The sequence below is a fragment of the Paramisgurnus dabryanus genome, chromosome 6 (assembly GCF_030506205.2).
Source record: "Paramisgurnus dabryanus chromosome 6, PD_genome_1.1, whole genome shotgun sequence".
Taxonomy (NCBI): domain Eukaryota; kingdom Metazoa; phylum Chordata; class Actinopteri; order Cypriniformes; family Cobitidae; genus Paramisgurnus; species Paramisgurnus dabryanus.
This window is the reverse complement of record NC_133342.1, coordinates 23,367,480-23,386,879: the sequence shown is the minus strand read 5'-3', so window position 1 is coordinate 23,386,879 and position 19,400 is coordinate 23,367,480. Positions and strand designations below refer to the sequence as shown.

General features: G+C 36.0%; 2 protein-coding genes across 2 annotated transcripts; both read left to right on the top strand.

Annotated features, from left to right (window-relative positions):
* Positions 1–762: 762 nt before the first annotated feature.
* Positions 763–8,449, top strand: rab6bb (RAB6B, member RAS oncogene family b). Its single transcript, XM_065276161.1, has 8 exons — positions 763–984; positions 2,833–2,891; positions 2,980–3,033; positions 3,125–3,230; positions 3,339–3,450; positions 3,941–4,034; positions 4,249–4,315; positions 6,278–8,449. Exons 1-8 carry the CDS (start codon positions 915–917, stop codon positions 6,340–6,342), a joined length of 627 nt encoding a protein of 208 aa, XP_065132233.1. The 5' UTR covers positions 763–914; the 3' UTR covers positions 6,343–8,449.
* An 836-nt stretch (positions 8,450–9,285) lies between these two features.
* On the top strand, positions 9,286–18,592 carry aire (autoimmune regulator). Its single transcript, XM_065275387.1, is given in 13 exon segments — positions 9,286–9,432; positions 10,955–11,129; positions 11,217–11,363; positions 11,570–11,632; positions 11,713–11,826; positions 11,981–12,133; positions 12,365–12,545; positions 14,937–15,003; positions 15,650–15,781; positions 15,945–16,066; positions 16,231–16,303; positions 17,845–17,928; positions 18,048–18,592. Coding segments are annotated over 13 exon segments (1,536 nt in total). The 3' UTR covers positions 18,126–18,592.
* Positions 18,593–19,400: the final 808 nt, after the last annotated feature.

Sequence of the window (19,400 nt, the reverse complement as noted above, 5' to 3'; positions counted from 1 at the left end):
TTATTTAATAACAGGAGTGTAACATACATAGAGAAATAGCAATACTACCATGACCAGGAATGCAACATGCATAGAGAATTTGTATTAATACCATAAATTACACTTTAGCATTACATACAGAAAAAATGACTTTAAGACTGTAGTTGAATTTACATATGTATCATAAATATAACATGACACAGAAGAAGCAGCTTACCAATATATAACATAAATTAGAGTTTCCAGGACACATTAATATTCTCCACCTTTTTTTTCAAAGTGTCCTTTATTAGAGTTATTGTCTAATAAAAAAAAAACATAAAATTAAACAAAGCTTAAGTGCTGTTTTGCATTGCTGCAAGAGATAAGAAACAAAAAACAGTATACAGGAAGGAAGAAAACTTTAAAAAGCATATTTTGCAGCATTAAAAGCATTATAACATAAGGGTCAAATGTACATCGCACTGTTTATATACACCACTCTTTATATATTATTTACACTATTACCCTAGAAAGCCTGATTCTAAATGCATTCGTTAAAACAAGTACATGCATTAGAAAAAAAAGATGCCCCATACGAACGGATGCATGGCCTGCGGTTTTAATGAGAGAGAGAGAGAGAGAGAGAGAGAGAGAGAGAGAGAGAGAGAGAGAGAGAGAGAGAGAGAGAGAGAGAGAGAGAGAGAGAGAGAGAGAGAGAGAGAGAGAGAGAGAGAGAGAGAGAGAGAGCTCACGGGCGACGTTTCCGTAAACACACAGTGATATCAGACGGGCGTATCGTCTGCTCTGCGCATGCGCACTGGAATGTGGACTTGACATCGCGGAGCAGTACTGCAATCCATCGATTCGGGACCGAAGATTATCCATTTGCCTTCTCGGAAGACTGGTGGCACCTGTACATATTAGTCCATTACAACTGTGTAACAAAAGCGATCATGTCAATGGGAAGTGACTTTGGGAACCCTTTACGGAAATTCAAACTTGTTTTTTTAGGGGAGCAAAGCGGTGAGTATTTGGCTTTGCCACGATTGGGTTTAGACGAACCCATTAACCTCACATCACATGCATGTAGTGCATTAAATCCAGTGTTAGCTTTTAATTTCCCTTCTCCGTTGTGGTATTATTTCAAAGGTGTTATCTTTTCATCGATTTCCTGTCAGGAACCTGACGGTTGCGTGTGTTATTTTTGATTAGTCATGAAAATGTATAGCTATGCAGCGTCATTAGACAACATTACAACTGAAATGCATCCGTAAACATGACGTTTATCGCAATGGCTATATTAAAACTCAGATGACATATGTTTGGTTCTTAGTTGCGTTTTGGGTCGAAGGCTAACGTTATAGATGTGGTCATATTATTGATCGCTTTCATTCTAGCGCAGTATAAATAGCCCAAATGCGATTTATGATTCAAATTAATCGAAAGAAACACATATAGGTGTTTGTTTTTATATATTCTCCTTCAAAAATCTACTGGTTTAATGCATGTCATGACTCAGAAAGGCGCAGAGGCTTTGCATTTCCCGTGTGTCTACTAGAGACACACCCAGGTTGGCAGTCAGTGTCTGTGGGATCTCTCAGCACAGAAAAAATAAATCATAACCCATGCATCATTTCACGAGTTGTCGTGATCTAAAAGAGCAGCCTGGGTATTGTGTCTAGATATCGTGGTTTATTAATTTGCCTGGATGAGTTTTTCTTAACAGTGTCGGTGTTTGTGATCACGTCTGTCATTTGATGACTGTACATGCAAGCATTAAAAATAGAGATGGTAACATTAATATGATGTCACGGGAAAGTTCACGTTTATGAAATATTATATTTTTTGCATTTTGATCATATAAACGTGTCTATATCTTCATTATTTGCTGTTAGTATTGAGAAATGGACAGCTAGTTAAATACAGGAGGGCCTATATTATTAAAGAGTGTATAAAATAGGGCGGTTTCCCAGATAGGGTTAAGGTAAAGCCACGACTAGGCCATTGGTTAAATTGGTACATTTAAATACCAGTAAACATTATTACCGATGTGCATTTTTAGACCAAACAATGTCACTGATATGGTCCAAGCTGTTTTCAGTTAAGATAAACATGCATTTTATTCTGGGACTACTACAGTAGAAACCACCCCAATAGGTTTGTACAGGAAACCACCTCAATATGTTTTAATCACAAATATTAATAGAAAATGAAATTTAGGCCAATTATTAGGAAAATTATTAAATTATCCAGGGTTTTATTGGATGTTTGGACATTTGCTTTTGCTGTCCATGGTCCTGAACATCTCTGTTGGTGAGACTGAGTTGTTGTTTAAAGACCCCTTCATCCTGGTGCTGAAGCTATAGATGAATAGAGTCATTATTCCCTCTGATTCTATGAGCTCTAAGATACAGTAACTATAGGCATTGTGTTGGGTGAAGATTTTGGCATCTCTGCCTAGCCTGACAAACAGGCCTGACCTGACGGATGTGAAAGGAGCAGCGCTCTAGTGTATGAAATGTGGTTGAGGAATTTGCTTGTCACAATAGCTTCATGCACTGCTGCATTTTTGAGTATGTCCCTAAGTATGCATGCTTTTTAACTCTAAATGATAGTGATGTCAAAATGGCATTCCACATGTAATCCCTCAGGATCTATAATGATATTATAATTTAAAGGATGGAGGCATTTGAATCTTTAACTTTGGCTTGCGTTGCAGTAAAATAGTGTAATTTAATTACAAAAAAAATTGTGACCAACAGTGCTGTGAGGATGCTTATGACAAGTTGAGTCATTAATAACCCCACCATATGTGATTTATTGTGTGACGTGTAGATCAAAATCTGAAATATATTTTTGTTCATTTTACAGTTGGAAAAACATCGCTAATAACAAGGTTCATGTATGACAGTTTTGACAACACTTATCAGGTATACTAGGACTTAATCAAGACATTTATTTTATTTTTAAATATGCTATATTGGCTCACATTGCATTTTGATATTTTTATCATTGCAGGCAACAATCGGAATTGACTTTTTATCAAAAACCATGTATCTGGAAGACCGAACTGTAAGAAGCTTTATTAACCCAATTATTAAATTGATGCAGTGATTTAAATGTATCATTTTTGCTAAAAACGTATTTCATGTCCTTTTGGCAGGTGAGGTTACAGCTGTGGGACACTGCGGGGCAGGAGCGTTTCAGGAGTCTCATTCCGAGCTACATAAGAGACTCCACAGTGGCTGTGGTGGTGTATGATATAACAAGTGAGCCACAGACACACATTCATTCATGCATAAGACCAATATCAAATATTTGATATATGCATTTAATCCATACCAGTCCAGAATTAAACGTTTTCTCTTTATCTACAGATATCAATTCATTTCAGCTAACCTCCAAATGGATTGATGATGTCAGAACAGAGAGGGGAAGTGATGTCATCATCATGCTAGTGGGCAATAAAACAGATCTAGAGGAGAAAAGGCGAGTCATTTAAATGTCATTTGAAAGTCATTTTTGTACTCTAGATTGTCTATTAGTGCATGGTGCTAACAACAGTCATGGGTTTGATTCTCAGAGAACGCACACAGTGACAAATTATTATTATTTTTTTTTTTTAAAGCTTTCTACGTAAAATTATCCTACATAATGTAATGAACATTCTGTGAAAATATAACATTGATATATTTATCTGAGTAAGGTCATGTCTACGATTGAAATCAATGTGAAATAAATTAGTAAAGTCAAACTTTGATGCTCTTAATCTCGTAATTAGACTTTAGCTTTTCAAAGGCAGGGCTCACAAATGTTTAGCTTAATTTTTAATGTTTTAAAATGTTTGTAAAAATTGTATAAAGCATTTGCTAAGTGATTTTATGTCATTAATATTGTCATTATTTCCAGTAAATTGTCTATAGGGTGTAGTATTCTCTTTGAAATACATCATGCATTATGATGGTATTTGCTCTAACAGGCAAATCACTATAGAAGAGGGGGAACAGAGAGCTAAGGAGTTGAATGTGATGTTCATTGAGACCAGTGCAAAAACCGGCAGTAACGTTAAACAGGTGAGTCTAACAGCACTGCGTCATCTGGTCAATGGCAAATGGGCTTGATCGAAAGCAGTAATGTAATTGAGCTCATGGCCTGTAACATGACACATGCGAAGCTCTCAAAAGATTTGATTTTGCCACTGAGTTGGTGCCTATGGGGCTTTAGCTGTACTAATCTGTAATGAAAAAAAATCTCGGTCTAATTCCATTTGCCTTCTGTTTGGTTTAGTTGTTCCGGCGAGTGGCTGCTGCATTGCCTGGAATGGAGAACTTGGATGATAATAACAAAGAAGGAAGTATCCTTTATTACATGCTACATGAATATTAAAGGTGTGTCTGTGTTATGCTTAATTACTTTCTTATATTCAGACTTCATAGTTACTAAGCTAACTACTAGAAATTAGGATGATTATAATTTTTTACTTTCACATAAAAACAAAACCAGTTATTTTAGTTGGGATCATATGAGGAGTTCAGATTGCAAAACCCTCTAAGTGTGTCTGATGTTTATTTCTTAACATTTTATCAGGCTCTTCTGTTTACGTTCAGTAATTTCACTTTAATGGCAATTAAAGGTTATTAGTCAGTAATTGAAATGCCTTATTTTTAAAATTGTCACTTTAGTCATTTTTTGATATTTAACAAATTTTGTGTTTGTCTTGTGTATGCAATTTCTAAAAAAAATCCACTTTTTTTGGAAAAGACAGTAAAGAGTTGCAAAGTCACTAAAGATGCTACTGGGTGATTCTCACGAAATCTAGACTTAAAAGGTGTTTTTTTGCACATTTAAGATTAAAGGCTGAACTTGCTATGACCATTATTTTTAGAGGATTTTAAAAACATTTCCTATAGAATTGTTTAATTTTTTTAGATTATCATTATAAATAATGATCATTACCGCAACATGATATTACATTAAATATATGCATTTACAAACTCATGTTTCGGTAATGAGAACTAAAAAGTTGTCTAGGTACTATGACAAACAAAATTTCAACTTTTATCTGAAGAGAAAAAATAAGAACTGCTTACCTGGTAGCCATCTTGAGTGTCACAGTCAATCATATACCTTCCAACTATTTTTTTTTAAAAGTTAGTTCCTTGAGGGCTTAAACAATGATTACAAATTGTTGCGGAGGATGAGAAAATTGGCCTTGGACACATTTATATTCCTTATTATTGTCTCTACATTTACCAATGATCACCCAATACCACGTTTTTTTACTGTAAATGTTTATAGTATAACATGCACTGAAGCGTTTTATTTTTTAGATTTTTTAATTATAAATTTTTCCTTGTCAAAGAACCAAAATCCAGTCACCAAATCCAGACATTGCGGTAATGAAAAATAGTGCATGAAGAGATGTTTGTAACTGTATGCTTCTTATTTTGATACTCTTACTTTGCATTTACTTTTTTTATCAAAATGTTTCATGACACCTCATAAGTCTAATTTTGCGAGAATCACCCAACTAGACACATTGCAAATGATGAAAGTCAGAATGTAAAAAATGAACTGAATTACACTCTAGGGGGCGCTGTGATCCATGTCACTGCCACATATTGGTTGTATTCAGGTCCAAGCACTCATAAGGCATTTTGTATGCCATCATTCATCCAATTCATTTTCTGTGCACTTAAAGGACTTTGCTAAAAAATTACAAAGTATTTCTAACTGGCCTGATTAAGCGGAATTGAAGCGAATGTATTTATCGTACATATATTATGTGCCAAGAGCATTCGGTTAATATAATTGTATCATTTTTGACGGAGGTGTCGTTTGGCGTTTTTTGCATCTGAGCTCCTCTGTTTATTGCTGTAGTCAATGATTGCAACTAGTAACTCAAATTAATATAAAACAAAACTATGGGACAGTTTCCTGGACAGGGATTAGCTTAAACCAGGACTAGGCCTTAGTTTAATACAGAAATATAACTAGTTTTAAATAAAAATGCTTTGCTAAAAAAGTTTCAGTTTGGACAGCTCTTACATTTATTTTAGTCTAGGACTAGTCTGATCCCTTTTCGGGAAACTGCCCTGAATGTAATAAAGTGTAATACATTTAGGGGACAAATGTGTTCCCAGATATGGTTTAGATGAATCTAGGACTGGGCACATTTAAGTAGTTTTTACAAACATACCTTAAACCATGCATTTTAGTCTGGAACTAGGATAAGCACTGTGCGGGAATTATCACTATTGTTAAGCTGTGCATTACAAAGCAAATCAAAATTTCCTTGACGCATTACCTCTCTCAGTGATCGATATTAAGCTGGACAAACAACCAGATCCTCCAGCCACTGAAAGTGGGTGTTCCTGTTAGTAAAAAGCAGTATGGACCTTCATTTAACACCACACGCTTGTTCTGTTGCTTCCTATGGGTCCACGTCCAGTTGAATTTTATGATCGGATATAGGCTTTTTACATCTATCTGAATGGGTCTAAAACTATACTCTTCAGTCGCAAGAAAAAATCAACACTGTCAGTTCGATTGCCAAAATATTATCATAGGTAATTCAAAGTGACTAGCTAACAGATTCATATAAGACAGGAAGTGGCATGTGTACCATTTTTGGACAAAAACATTCAGAGTGAATTATCGGTTGTTATGTTTTGTATTTTTGTACATTACAAAAGCACTAAACGATGCCTTCACAAAACCAAGAAGACGAATTAAGACGGATGTCAGATTAACTTTCATTCGACTATAGCATGCATGTAAAACAACTTTTAGAATCTGTTATGTCCTTTGGTCCGTACACATCAGTAGTAAAGAAATTAATGAAAAAAGAAAAAAGAGCGAGATCCTGTTCAAAGTCTCAGTGTGTGTATACCGTACATCCTACATGCTAATCCAGCGGCAGGCCTCAGTGAGAGGTGTGCGTACTCTGGCTAACCTTTAAAGTGCGGTGGCACAGTTGCAAAGAACCAACGGATTTTTCGGCTAGCTTCATGTATACACTTTAGATCCGCCAGGCGGTACTGTATTGTATATAGTATTTATATTATTGTGAACATCCATCATTTAGACTGTGGTTTATGTTCACCTGTATAAATGTTTTTTTTTTTTATATTAAAAGGGCTTCACTTTTATTTTCTTCATCTCACCTGTAGCCATACACTGCTAGTGAAGTATTACATATGATTTGGGCATTTTGTTTTGCCTTTTACTGTTTTACAGATCTGCAGGGTCATATGATTTTAAAAAGATTATATCTGAAGGCATATTTATTATTCACTGTTAAAAGAAGGACATTTTCCGGTTGATTACTGTATATCTATGTTTTTTGTTATATATATTTTTTTGTTTGTTTGTTTGTTTTGCTGCCACCTGAAAATCAGATAAAGAGATAAAGTGTCATTCGCTCGGTTGAGGTAGAGAAGATGAATTTGAGGTGAGCCTTAGAAACAACTGGATTGTCATTTCAAATACATGTACGTCTGACAAGGAAATGTATTGTTTTCCATATCTTAAAGTGGTAAAACAGGCAAATGATTGTCATATTACTCATTTCTGGCAAGAGATGATGAAGAACAGATGTTGAAATTCATAATGTTAGCTGGAGGTGAACACTGTTTTTCTGTAATGTCTTTAGCTATTTTTAAAACTGGGAGAGAATGTACGACAATGCTCGCAATTGACTCACAACGTTCAGGTTATTGCAACAGCTAAAGAAATGTGAGTTTTCTGAATGTGTAAAAAAATTATTTTATGTTTTTATTTTATTTTGTATTTTAAATTGTTTACATAAATGCACTGGTTAACACCACTGACTGTAAAGAGATTATTGGAATAATTTAGGCTATATTTAACATTTAAAATATATTTAATTTTAATATGACTTCTGGTGCCAATAATTTATTAATTTGAACCGAAATGGGCATTTTTGTTGGACGCGAGGAATTACTGTGACTGATTTGTTGGAATTTACAGTTAGCTTTGCTTGGATAACTACAGTACAGGTGATTATTGAATGGGCCGGCTTTGGGGTGGGGTTAAGGAGTTTTGCATTGCACACAGCGTATGTCATCTTTCACATTTCATATCTATCGATCCTCCATTTCCTCTGGGTTTCTTTTTCATCTTTCACATTTGTTCACTAGTTGTGCCTTCTGTTGTTGTAACCTCACAATAAAAAGCTTTCACTGTATGGCTACCTAAGGACATGTTATAGACCGAGGAGGGATGGTTATTGACAGGTTGGCCAGGCAATTGACAGATTCCAGTTCTGTGATTAAATACACCTGGTCAAGCCAATATAACAATAACATTCAAGGATTTAGAGCTGAGGATTTAGAGCTGAATCTGTCAAAATTGTTGCCATATGATTGTGTAAAGCTGTGTAGTTGGCTCTTTATTCACTCTGTAAGGACATTTATGAGCATGACATCTGTCTGAGAAAATCAATAAAATCCATGTCTTAATACCATACCGTCTACTCTTACGTTTTATGATGTTTCCTATTCTCTCAATAACAAAGTGTGCTTTCTTATTCAAGCAGAAATAGGGAGACATTTCTGGTTCTGAAAATGTGTTATAAAAAAATTAAAATGATTTTGCAAAACGATGGATTCTGTTTCCCACACACAACTACAATGATACATTAGTTACTGAAGCACATGAGGTGAAACTATAATGATGCACAGAAACTGGGATTCCCCTTAAGTTCAGTCCTCAAGAGAGACAGGTGAGCAAAGGTAGATGGCTCACATGATCGAAATCGTTTCTCGGCCAACTGTGGACTTTCCAATCCATACCAGACACATGAATCTACATAAGGAACAGGTATTTTTATCCAGCACACAGTATTTGAGTTAGTGCTTTAACTGTTTTTTTATATATATATAGAAAATCAGTGTGGCCATTAAGGGTTGTATTATCAAAGGTCATATGAACTGATGGCCCCTAGAGGAACAATTTGTCCATCGGTCATACAGTACATCAGTCATGCTAATCACAGACAGCCATCAAACCAAATAAAAGGAAAGCAACTGTAGACGATTACAGGTTTCTTTTTAGATCTCATCACCAGCATACATTGTAAGTACATTTAGCTTATCTATGTATAGCTTCCTAAACGGGTAGATTTATAATGCTCTCTCTAAATGTTAAATTATGCTTACTATGTATTTTACATTTATAGCCTGTTAAAGTAAAAAAAAAACATTTTAAATGAATATAAAAATGTTGTGCTTAGGTCCAAATTTAGCTGTGATTTTAATACAGCTTTAGGGGTCAATACTCCTTGTATACAACTGCTTAAGGATGTCAAGGGTGGAAGGTTATGGAGAGTCTGACCTGCGCTTCCAGCTACGAGCATATAGGACCGAGATCGCCATGGCAATCCATGACCCCTTCCCACTGCTGTATGGACTGGCCGATCACAACATCATCACTGAACAGAACCTGAAGGTAAACACATTTTATGTATTTTTACATAAAATCACTATAACAATGATGAAGGATGTGTGCATGTTCCATGATTTCAAAGGGTTTAAAATAGAAAACGTGGGACAAAAGTCATATGGGTTTAAAATAGCACAGGCTGAATAAACAATGACAAATTTTGAATTTTTGACTCACAAACATTTTTTGGTGGGGGTTTTTAAAGGGATATTTCACCCCAAAAAATGATTTTTCATTTTCTCACTCTCATGTTGTCACAACCCTCTATTAATTTCTTTGTTTTGATGAATACGAATGAAGCTATTTTGAGGAATTTTTGTAACCAACCATTCATGAGCCCCATTCATTTAGATAGTAGGAAAGAAAAAAAACAATAGTATGGAAGTGAATGGGGCTCACGAATGGTTAGAAACAAACATTCCTCAAAATATCTTCATTCGTATTTATCAGAACAAAGAAATTTATATTGTTATAAATGATGATAGAATTATATTTTTGGGTGAACTATCCCTTTAAAGCTCACATAACACACGCTGTTTCTACATTTCTGATGTTAATCTGGAGTACATATAGAGTAGTATTACATCCTTTATATCTCTGAAGAGTCTTTAGTTTAATCAGATTTATAAAAGAAAGATTAGCTTTACCGAATCTTTCCGATAACATACGAAAAAATGAAGAAGGAGGAGTTACTAGGGCGGGAGGAGCGAGTACGAGTCATGCAACACTATACAACACTGTTTAACTTATGATTCACTACATGTTTGTGTCATTTATATAATATGCACGCGCCTATTTCCAACATAAGAAGTCTTACTTACCGCATGCAACTCATGACCCGGTTGGGACTTTTCAATGAAATCCAGTGCATCAAACACACACGCAAAACTCCGCTGCAACCCCGGATAATAAACTATTGTTTCCATAAGGATGGCTTTCTTCTCCTAACACTTCTTCTTTCATGCCATTGTTGAGTTTTGAATTTAAACAAAGCTGTGTCGCGTGATAAGATGTTTGTAAGTTCTAGCGTCTCCCGCTGATAGACGGGTGGGCAGGGTTTTCTGGGGGAAGTGCCCATATAAAGAAGTGATACGTATAGAAAACCCCTGAAATGTCAGCTGGACCCGTAATCGAGAAAAAACTTTCCGAAACTTGTTGGAACCCTGGCGAATTGCATTTGGCACAGAAATACTCTGTAACACGCCCAACTGCTTTTTTGACACTTTGCCTACGGTTAACATGAGGAAACAACTCTATAACTGTGTTAATAAGTCAGAATGCTTGAAATACCATTGAACCACCCCTTTAATGTTTTCCACATAAAATCATCCTACATAATTTTAAGAACATTCTGTAAAAAATAATATCTTTAGTATTGACTGAGAAAGAACAGGCCAAAGTTTGAAATTAACGTGAAATCAGTGACTGAAATCAAACTTTGATGCTCCTATCTTACAATTAGATTATGAAACTTTAGCCTGGATTTCCTAGACAGGATCACATTTTTAAATGAACTAATCCCTTTAAGGAGACTTTAGAGCGAAAGAAAAAAGATGGGATCCACAAAGCTGTCTACTCCCTCCTAACCCTACTACTGGATCAGGATACTGCCGTCCATCAGGCCTTCTGGAATAATCTTTGTAAGGAGTACAACAAGGAGAGCTACCCAAAATTGGAAACCCTGTTTATCAACCTCCCCAAAGGTACATTTATACAGCTACAGAGGTCAGGCAAACATCAAGGTGTCCTGGAGGATAATCACAGTCTGTGATGGTAATCTGATTTGGCAGGACTGAGGCAGATGGTCAGGCACACAAGTAACCCCAGGCTTGAGCTGCAGGTTCGAAGCCAAATGGGCAAGAAGAGAGGGGCGGCGGAAAAACAACTTTCCCATCGTTCTCATCACTACACCAGGAGGGCATTACCTTCCAGCTCAGGTTTGACCACAGTCATAATTCACTTCATAATGATGTAAACAGGATCTTTTCGACAACAAATCAACAACTGACCTTGCACAACATTTGTGTTTATAACATAAGTATTATTTTTACATTATTATCATAATTAAATAACGACTATGCTTTCAGTTTTATCACAAACTAGACTTAACAGGTCTAATATTTACATGGGTCAACTGTTTCAGGAGGCAAAGGGAAGCCTATGAGGAAGACGGACAGTGCACTTTCTCAGGTCTCGGTGGGAAACGGTAATCACAAGTTTGTGTAAAACGTGTAGTAAGGTGACTGTGTATTGTATTAGAGATTACATGTGCTGTTTGGGTTGTAGGAGTCCAGGCTGTCTCTACCTCACTCCAGCGGGCTGTGACGGTGTCTGCCAGCGACCGGCCCACTGGATGCGGGACAGTAGAGGGAATTTTAATACAGAAAGTCATTGAGTCTGGTGAGCTCAGCACACTAATACAGCACTGACAGACTGTGATAAACGTCTGTACTTAGCTAATGCTTCAGAGTTTGTTGATAGCGTAACCTTGCAGTGTAAACACTTTAGCTGTTCACTTTGGCAGCAAATATGTCACAGCTGCTTTCTTCTGCAGGGGGTGCCAAAAAATGCATCAAGGTTGGAGGAGAGTTCTACTCTTCTGGCAAACTAGAGGAGACAGCTGGGCACAAGACGCAGACTGCACAAAACTTTACTCACCAGCAGGGGGAGCCAAGCACCAGAGCTATGAATGTAGGTGGCCAGCAGGGTATTTGGATGAATTTTGTGAAACCTGATAACAATATCATTATGTGACCCTCTCCAGGCTAAAGTCCAGGCTAAAGCTAATATTTCAAACCAACATCAAAATAATAAAAATATCAGTTTGTTTAAAGAAAGTCAAAGTCATTTTGTAACATTTTCTTACGAACAGTCCCGTTTTCTTACAGAAATGTAAAAATGCTAATCTTTCTTTTTTTGATTTGAGGCGAAATATGAGCTAGACCTGTTTTTGTGATTATCAGAAAAACAAACAATATTACAATATAATATTTTCAGGTGGAGCATAATGATGATGAATGTGCAGTGTGTAAAGATGGTGGCGAGCTCATCTGCTGTGACGGCTGTCCTCGTGCCTTTCACCTTACCTGCCTGGTCCCGCCCCTCACCTCCATACCAAGGTACAAAGCAGTCATGTGACCCATGATGATCCCTACTTTAATCCTGTGACTTCACTCTTTATTTTATATTTTGAATATTGTTATTTAAATAAGTATTTACTGTAAACAGCACAATAGTTAACAAATATAGAAATATGACACTATAACAATTTGTAAAATAGATTTCAATGTGGTCTCAGACTATAAGAATCTTAAAGGGGACATATCATTAAAATCTGACTTTTCCATGTTTAAGTGTTATAATTGGGTCCTCAGTGCTTCTATCAACCTAGAAAATGTGAAAAGAACAACCCAGTAACTTTTTTTGTAAACCATTCTCTGCAAGCATGTGAAAAATAGGTCATCGAAATTTGGCTCCCCTTGTGATGTCAGAAGAGGATAATACCGCCCCTTAATCTGCACTATCCAACTACTGCACTGCCATTTAGTACAGAAATCAGCTCGTTTGCATTTAAAGGACACACCCAAAACGGCACATTTTTGCTCACACCTACAACGTGGCAATTTTAACATGCTATAATAAATTATCTATATGATATATAGAGCTAAAACTTCACATACGATACTCTGGGACACCAAAGATTTATTTCATATCTTAAAAAAGTCTTGTGAAATTTCCCCTTTAAGGCCCAAAGGGATGACATATTTTTGTAGGCCAACCCAGGAAGTTAGCAGGACACTGGTTCCCTCACTAAAAAAGCCCTTTTAGACTTCTGGATTATCACAAAAAATAAGCTCTGTGTTTAACAAATTTTATGTGTTCATCTGTAAAATGATCTTGTTGGATAGTGTCATAAACCTTTGTTAAACACAGAGCTTATTTTTTTCCAGACAGCAGACGACTCTGGGCCAGACAGCAGATGACTCCGGATTTAGGCAGGTGATTTTCAGTTCCCACATGCTTTGCATGGGACTGAATAATGAGAGCAAATGTAGAAATTAAGGACACTTTTTTCTGGATTTTTAAATATATTAATGTTTAGTGTTCTGTTGTTTGTTATGTAAAAGAGTTTGTGTTATGTTGGTATTTTTTAGAAGGTTACCATTGTGCTGAAGAGCTGGCGAACAGACTGAAAATATTTTGAATGTTTCTCGATCTGAAGGCATTATATTTATTAATGCCATGGTCAGCTTTTGATTATGACCCTCCAGTCAGAGTGCATTGTTTAAAAAATTAGTTATAAAAGAGATAAACAAATTGAAAATTGTGTTGGGTTTACATGATTCAGTCATGTCGTGTCTACATAGTATTTGTTTTTTTCATGCTAAGCAAACGTGATTCAGTCATGTTCTACACTCGAAAAAATGTTGGATTATTTTCAACCCGTCAAAAAGGGACGAGTCCAGCTCATTGGGTTGTATTTAAACCCATGCTGGGTTGTTTTACCACTAAAATAATGGGTTGTTTAACCCATTGTTGGGTCAAATATAAACATTTTCTGTGTTGATTGCAAAGTAACACAGCATATTTTCAAGTGTATCAATATGACGTAATTGAGTAGAGCTTACATGTTAATTTCAAGAGTCAATCATGTTGATATACTGTACATGATTGAATCATGTTCAGCCAAAGAGCTTTTTGAGTGTGTCTGGGTTGCAATAATCCAAAAGTCTATGGGAAAAATGAATGGGCTTTTTAGCCAGGGAACCAGCTAACCTCCAGGATTGACCTACAAAAATGCGTCATCCATGCAACACTCTATTAACACTGATCAGATTGGAACAGATTCCAACAAATATTAACAAACACAAGCACTTAAATCTAGAATGAATGAATTTGTTGGTGTTGTTTGTTGGATACAAGCGTGCCGCACAAGCCCTGAAAAGTGAAGCCAAAACGTCTCGATTGCCCCCCAGTGACTGGTCCCAGTATAGGTCATAAACCACGCCTCCCCATGTTATTCAATGGGACTTGGGACCAACTAAAAAAATTAATTACACTTCAATTATCTTTTTTCCGAAGCTGGTTTCTGTCATTTACTGTAGTTTTTATCACGCTGATGTAAATTCAAATGTTTGTTTTTAAAATAGGTTTGTGTTTAGTTAGTTATTTAATGATATAAAAACGGTGGTGTCACGTCATGATTGACAGCTGTGATATCGTGTGATATGCGCATTCTACGAGAGCGAGGGCGGGGTTTGTACTTCGCGGCTTCCCTTCCTGCTCACTAGTGCGCATGACTGGTCCCGAAATCGCTAGTGCGCAGACTCAAGACCCAAGATGTCAGCGCCATATCGGGACACTTGCGGCTTCACTTTTCACCAATGGAAGAGAGTGAACAGGCGTCGTCCATCTTTTTTTACAGTCTATGGTTGGATAAGTGTGAATTAGTTTGTTGCCGTTGGTTCAGTTTAAATTTCCCATCTTATTAATAATGTGCTTGTTTTTAGTGGTACATGGCGGTGTCAGTTGTGCCATAGCAACAGAGGCAGTGAGAGGCCATACAATCCCTTGCAGGTGAAACATGGCAACATGGTTATTATATATTTTGGAAACAAACAACTTTAACAAATTCCCCACCACTGACGAGTTATCTCATCAATTAAGAGAAAACATTTGCATGAGAAAAACATGTGAGTTTTTAAGGTAATCTGTAATACCGTGATTATCCGCTAGATGGCCAATTTATATAGTGAGTAACATCAGTCAATATAAAGCAACGTTAGTATCTTAATATCCTAATTAAATAGTTGTTAATGAAACATAAAAAACTGAAACAAAACATTATTTATTAATATTACAATCCATGTATGTTTTAAAAAAAAATCTGAATCTGATCTCTGAACAAAAATCCTTCACAAATATGCAATTATTTCAGCTTTTTGCTTAAAATTTTGTATTTTTTAAAATCAAGATAGGATAAAACTTTTTTCTCATTTTGTTTGTTTGTTGTTTGAAAGCAGAGGGTCTGTTCTTTCATTTGATATGTTTATATACTTGTAGAAGAACATTTTCCTGGAAGTTTTTTTTTTTACTTTTCTGAAAATCACAAAAAAATGCTGGCGGGCAACTTTAAAAAAAGCTGGCGGGGAATGTGTTAAAATTGACTGAACATTACAGTTGCTACATATTAGCTGTAATAATGATAACTTCTTTTAATAAGACTGCAGTTCACGTTCCCATGACGGAGACGGGCTCCAGCTCTACTGTGGACTTTTCCTTCTTCTCCTCTTTGTCCTCCACTTCACTTTCTACAGTCACAGGAGGCAAAAGTGCTCAGTCCATGGGCCTCCAGGTAGAGTAACATTCCCATGTAACACAGTGACTGAGAAAATAAATGGTATAATGCACCGGCAGCTTGAATGATTATTTTTTATCTCTTCATTTAATATTGAATCTTATAGTCTTGCGTGAGTTTTAGGATGATATTTTTTATGCTTGATGTTTCATTTTGTTAGTCCTCTAATGGAGATATGATGGGTGTCAGGATAGCTTGTGAAATTTGCCACCTCACTCGAGGAGAGCTGATCACCTGCTCTCAGTGTCTACAGAGCTTCCATGTCCACTGCAATTTCTCAAAGTAAGACCTTCTAGATGTTTCATTAACAACTGTTTAATTAGGATATTAAGATACTAATAGTTGCTTTATATTGATGTTACTGTACTGTTACTATAAAACAACAGTAAACTCTCCAGTGTTCTGATGCTCAATCATGCATGTTCTCTCTCTGTGCATGTCTTTAGTGGAAAGACTAAATGTAGGAATTGTTCCAGGAATTGGGGTTCAGAAAGCGAACCTTCATCTAACAGTCTTCAGGTATGCCATATACTGTACATGAAACAGTTTAACACGTTCATCTCTGGATCACACAAATGTGACCCTGCCTGAAAAGTCCAGTCTAAAGGTTTATAATATAATTATTAGATTAGGAGCATCAAAGTTTAATTTCATTCATTTATTTCAATCTTTGACATGGCCTTACTCAGTCCCTATAAGATATCACAACTAGAGATGCACTTATATAAGCCAATAATCAGTATCGATTGATAAAAGCCATTTTTCTCACTAAAACAGCCGAGAGTCATGGCCTATATCTCCTCAATATCAAAAGCAAACAGGAAAATGCAATGAATTTAAAGGACAAGTTCGGTATTTTACACTTAAAGCCCTGTTTTCAGATTGTTTATGATGAAATAGAACGGTTTTGACTGAAATTTCAACATATGATGCTGCCCAGAGAATTTTCGGGTGTTTGTTGTATCACCTCCCACCTCTACAATGGGTTTAATGGTGCACTGGAACAATCCTTCCTAAAATGCATTAAACTTTAGTTTACAAAGACGTGAAACCCACAGAGTGGTCAGGGGTGTTCACTGATATGCTCACACAAAAATCACTGCAAAACACGCATTCCAACAGGTTTTATCATAGTTTTGTCCAACTCCATTGACTTATTAGATGTGCTGTGAGGTACGGTATTACTCCGCGCCGGGAACTTTGTTTCTATTCTTGCAATAGGCAAAGGCGGATTATCGTCAACATCTGGGCTGGAGTGTCTATTTTTCAAGCTCTCAACGGAAGTATATACGGGTGTGAGGCGTTTGGAAAAATAGGTCCACAAGTTTACAACGAATGCTAAAACACCAGTTGGAGTGCGTATTTTGCAGCGATTGTTTTGTGAGCATATCAGTGAACACCCCTGACCACTCGGTGAGTTTCACGTCTTTGTAAACGAAAGTTTAATGCATTTTAGGAAGGATTGTTCCACTGTACCTATTCCCCCTTTGTAGAGGTGGGAGGTGATACAACAAACACCCAAAAATTCTCTGGGCAGCATGTCAAAATTTCAGTCAAACCCATTCTATTTAATCATAAACAATCTGAAAACAGGGCTTTAAGTGTAAAATACCGAACTTGTCCTTTAAGAAACATTTCTAGTTTAATGTCCAATATTGGTGTGAATGAATAACATTCAGAAAACTGAATCTACCGAATTTACTTTAAATATATATATATATATATATATATATATATATATATATATATATATATATATATATATATATATATATATATATATATATTTATATATTTATTTATTTATTTAGGGGCAGAGTTTCATTATTGATTTTTTTAAATGAGAATTGTACGGTTTTGCGCGATATAGGAATTCATACAAATTAGCCAACTCATAAAATATGTACGAATTCTCGTGAGATCATGCTGGATATCAAGGTTATATTTTTTATAAAATGTTATTTACATTATTTATGATGATTTTATAAACAGCAAACCACAAAAAATGACTTTACTGTAGCTGAGTTTTCAGAGACTAGATCTGTTTTTTATTTTCACAGATGAGCCCCCACATAACTGATCAGAGTTTAGTTCCCTCAGAGCAACTGCTGAACAAAGATGAAGTGGACTCCATAATGGGAGAGGTGAGGTCTTTTTAATCAACATTAGACAAATAAATAGATGCTGCATGAGTAATGAAAACTGTATATTGCCACGGCCATAACTGTGATATCTAACGGTGTGTTTCTCTTTATAAATGCAGAGCTCTATAGATGGAATCCTGCAGTGGGCTTTCCACAACATTTCACGTCCTATCTCTGAATCTCAGGCCTATTTTTAGTAATCCTATCTATCTATCTATCTATCTATCTATCTATCTATCTATCTATCTATCTATCTATCTATCTATCTATCTATCTATCTATCTATCTATCTATCTATCTATCTATCTATCTATCTATCAAGGCTAAAATGTCTATAAACAGATTGGGATGAAATATGTAACATGGACTTTATGTTCTGTAATGACAACTATCAACTATAACATCTATCTGAAAACCTCTGATAACCTTCGTGAATTATGTGTGATTCTACCTGGCAAACATGAAAAAATGTGATGGCATTCTTTATTACTCTAAAGATCCCACTTTTACTATGCAGTATGCACAGTCTGTATGTGTGTGTCTGAGTGTTCCTATTCGGGCCCCCCGTTCTCTTCAGAGAATGGTTTTTGACACATCCTGTGGAATTTAGGGTCTTGAGCCAATACTGTCAATTTTCCTCTTTGGTCTTCTCAAGAGAGAGAGAGAGAGAGAGAGAGAGAGAGAGAGAGAGTGAACAAGATCTCAAGGAATGTTAATGACAACCATGTGGAGCTCTTGGAAATACGCTGTTGCTAATGTCAAACATTATGTATGTCAACAAACAGCAAAGCTTCTTGTTTACTTTGATAGGAATTTGTACAAAAACACTAAAATGTACAGTGTACAAATTAATCCAAAATCTCATTGTATAATTCTTGTTGTCTTCTTAGTCTTTAAAATGTGTAAAAGGCACACTCCCGCAGATGGTGTTGTGACAGGCTGGGGGCCAGACATTTTTGGGATGGTGTAGGGTTGCTATGGATACCTGTTCTTTAAGGCCCAACAAACAAGGAGCGGGAATGTATTACAGAGGATCGTAAATCACAGCAGAGCATTAAAAAAAGAAAATGTTTTATATGAGAAGACATTTGGCAATGCAGATTGCATCCATCAATGATATAGGACTGCAGAATACACAGCAAGCTGGTTTTGGTTTTGCTCCTGGGGTGCAAGACAGTTTATATTTATGATGTATTGATTGAATGTAGACATTTCAAATCTTTCATGATTTAGGATTGTTTGATCATGTTTGAAACTGATGCCAAATTTCTGCCTAAGTAATGAAATGAAAGTATAGAAAACATATTAAGGACCATTTTAATTACAGCTGGACTATTTGCCATGTTTTTATGACTTCAAATGGCTTCATCAGTTGGTTTATATTAAAGATTTTGTCTTTAATTATGACAATCTTACAGTTTTTCTAAGTCGTTTTGGAGCATTTCTCAAAATAATTCATGCGTTTCTCAGAA

What these genes read in the sequence shown, in the direction of transcription:
- rab6bb (XM_065276161.1), top strand. Translation starts at nt 915, where the DNA reads ATGTCAATGGGAAGTGACTTTGGGAACCCTTTACGGAAATTCAAACTT. An exon ending in CCGGCAGTAACGTTAAACAG is followed by an intron (nt 4,035 to 4,248) that starts GTGAGTCTAACA and finishes TGTTTGGTTTAG; the next exon opens with TTGTTCCGGCGAGTGGCTGC. An exon ending in TGATAATAACAAAGAAGGAA is followed by an intron (nt 4,316 to 6,277) that starts GTATCCTTTATT and finishes TACCTCTCTCAG; the next exon opens with TGATCGATATTAAGCTGGAC.